The sequence below is a fragment of the Rhinopithecus bieti genome, unplaced genomic scaffold (assembly GCF_001698545.2).
Source record: "Rhinopithecus bieti isolate Rb0 unplaced genomic scaffold, ASM169854v2 scaffold_33071, whole genome shotgun sequence".
NCBI lineage: Eukaryota > Metazoa > Chordata > Mammalia > Primates > Cercopithecidae > Rhinopithecus > Rhinopithecus bieti.
The window spans coordinates 1-885 of NW_016813940.1; the positions used below are offsets into that span (position 1 = coordinate 1).

An 885-nucleotide genomic window follows, 5' to 3' on the forward strand; every position below is an offset into this window, starting at 1 on the left:
GACTCTCCCCACAGAGGACTCTCCCCACAGAGGACTCTCTCCAAGAGGACTCTCCCCACAGGGGACTTTCCCCCACAGAGGACTCTCCACTTTTACCTCTTGAGACGTCGATTCCCAAAGATGGACACTAACGAATCATCTAGTAATAAGTCTGTCTCCTAAGAAGAGACAGAGAAAAGTATCAGCAATCCCTGAAGACGCCAAGGGCCCCCACTGCTCCCCACACGACCATGTCCCTGTGGTGGTCAGGGGAACACTCACCTTCCCAAAGGCCCCAGTGGGATCAGCCAGGAGCCGAACCTGCAGAGAAAGTAAAGGTCACAAGAAGAATATCCTACCTGGCCCTGACTCCCTGCAGGCCCCACACCTCACCTTGCCTTCCGCCTTGTGGGCTCGGCCCCACTCGCCAGTCACAAAGGCATCATTAACACTCAGACAGGCCAACACCTGGACTCCCTTGGCCTTCAGAGCCTCAGCCTGCTCCACAAACCCTGGTAGGTGGGTCTGGGGAAGGGGAACAAAGGGTTGGCAAAGTGATAACTGCATCTGCCCCCCAGCCCACCCTTCATCTCCAGGCACTCCTCACTGCTCTGCCTCAACACCTCTGATCAGACAATGAGAGCTGTCTAAACCACTCTATTTTCTTTTTGCCTTGGCCACTAGGAAGCTCAGAATGAAACCTAATGCCTTATGGTCCAGACGTGAACTTTCCATGGGCAGAACTATGTCTTAGTTATCTGAGTTCCAAGCACCTTCCAAAGTGCCTGTCATTTAGCAGGACCAACAGGGGTGTTGGATTTAATTGCAATATGTTTTTCTTCAGCATTCCTGGTACTGTTCCCTTTTTGCAGTCTCTATTTTTTTTTTTTTTTTTTTTTTTTTTTT

The 885-nt window shown here is 50.7% G+C and overlaps 1 protein-coding gene across 2 annotated transcripts in view; it reads right to left on the reverse strand.

The window, feature by feature from the left end:
- Nucleotides 1–47: 47 nt before the first annotated feature.
- The window catches only part of LOC108513367 (peroxiredoxin-5, mitochondrial-like), a 4,339-nt gene continuing 3,501 nt past the window's right edge, over nucleotides 48–885 (reverse strand). For both annotated transcript variants that reach the window (XM_017849110.1, XM_017849108.1), the window contains 3 exons: nucleotides 373–504; nucleotides 262–300; nucleotides 48–158 (listed from right to left, as the gene is read on the reverse strand). In XM_017849110.1, the coding sequence (XP_017704599.1) occupies nucleotides 93–158; nucleotides 262–300; nucleotides 373–504 (237 nt within the window). In that variant the 3' untranslated portion in view covers nucleotides 48–92. The remainder of the gene's footprint in view (nucleotides 159–261; nucleotides 301–372; nucleotides 505–885) is intronic.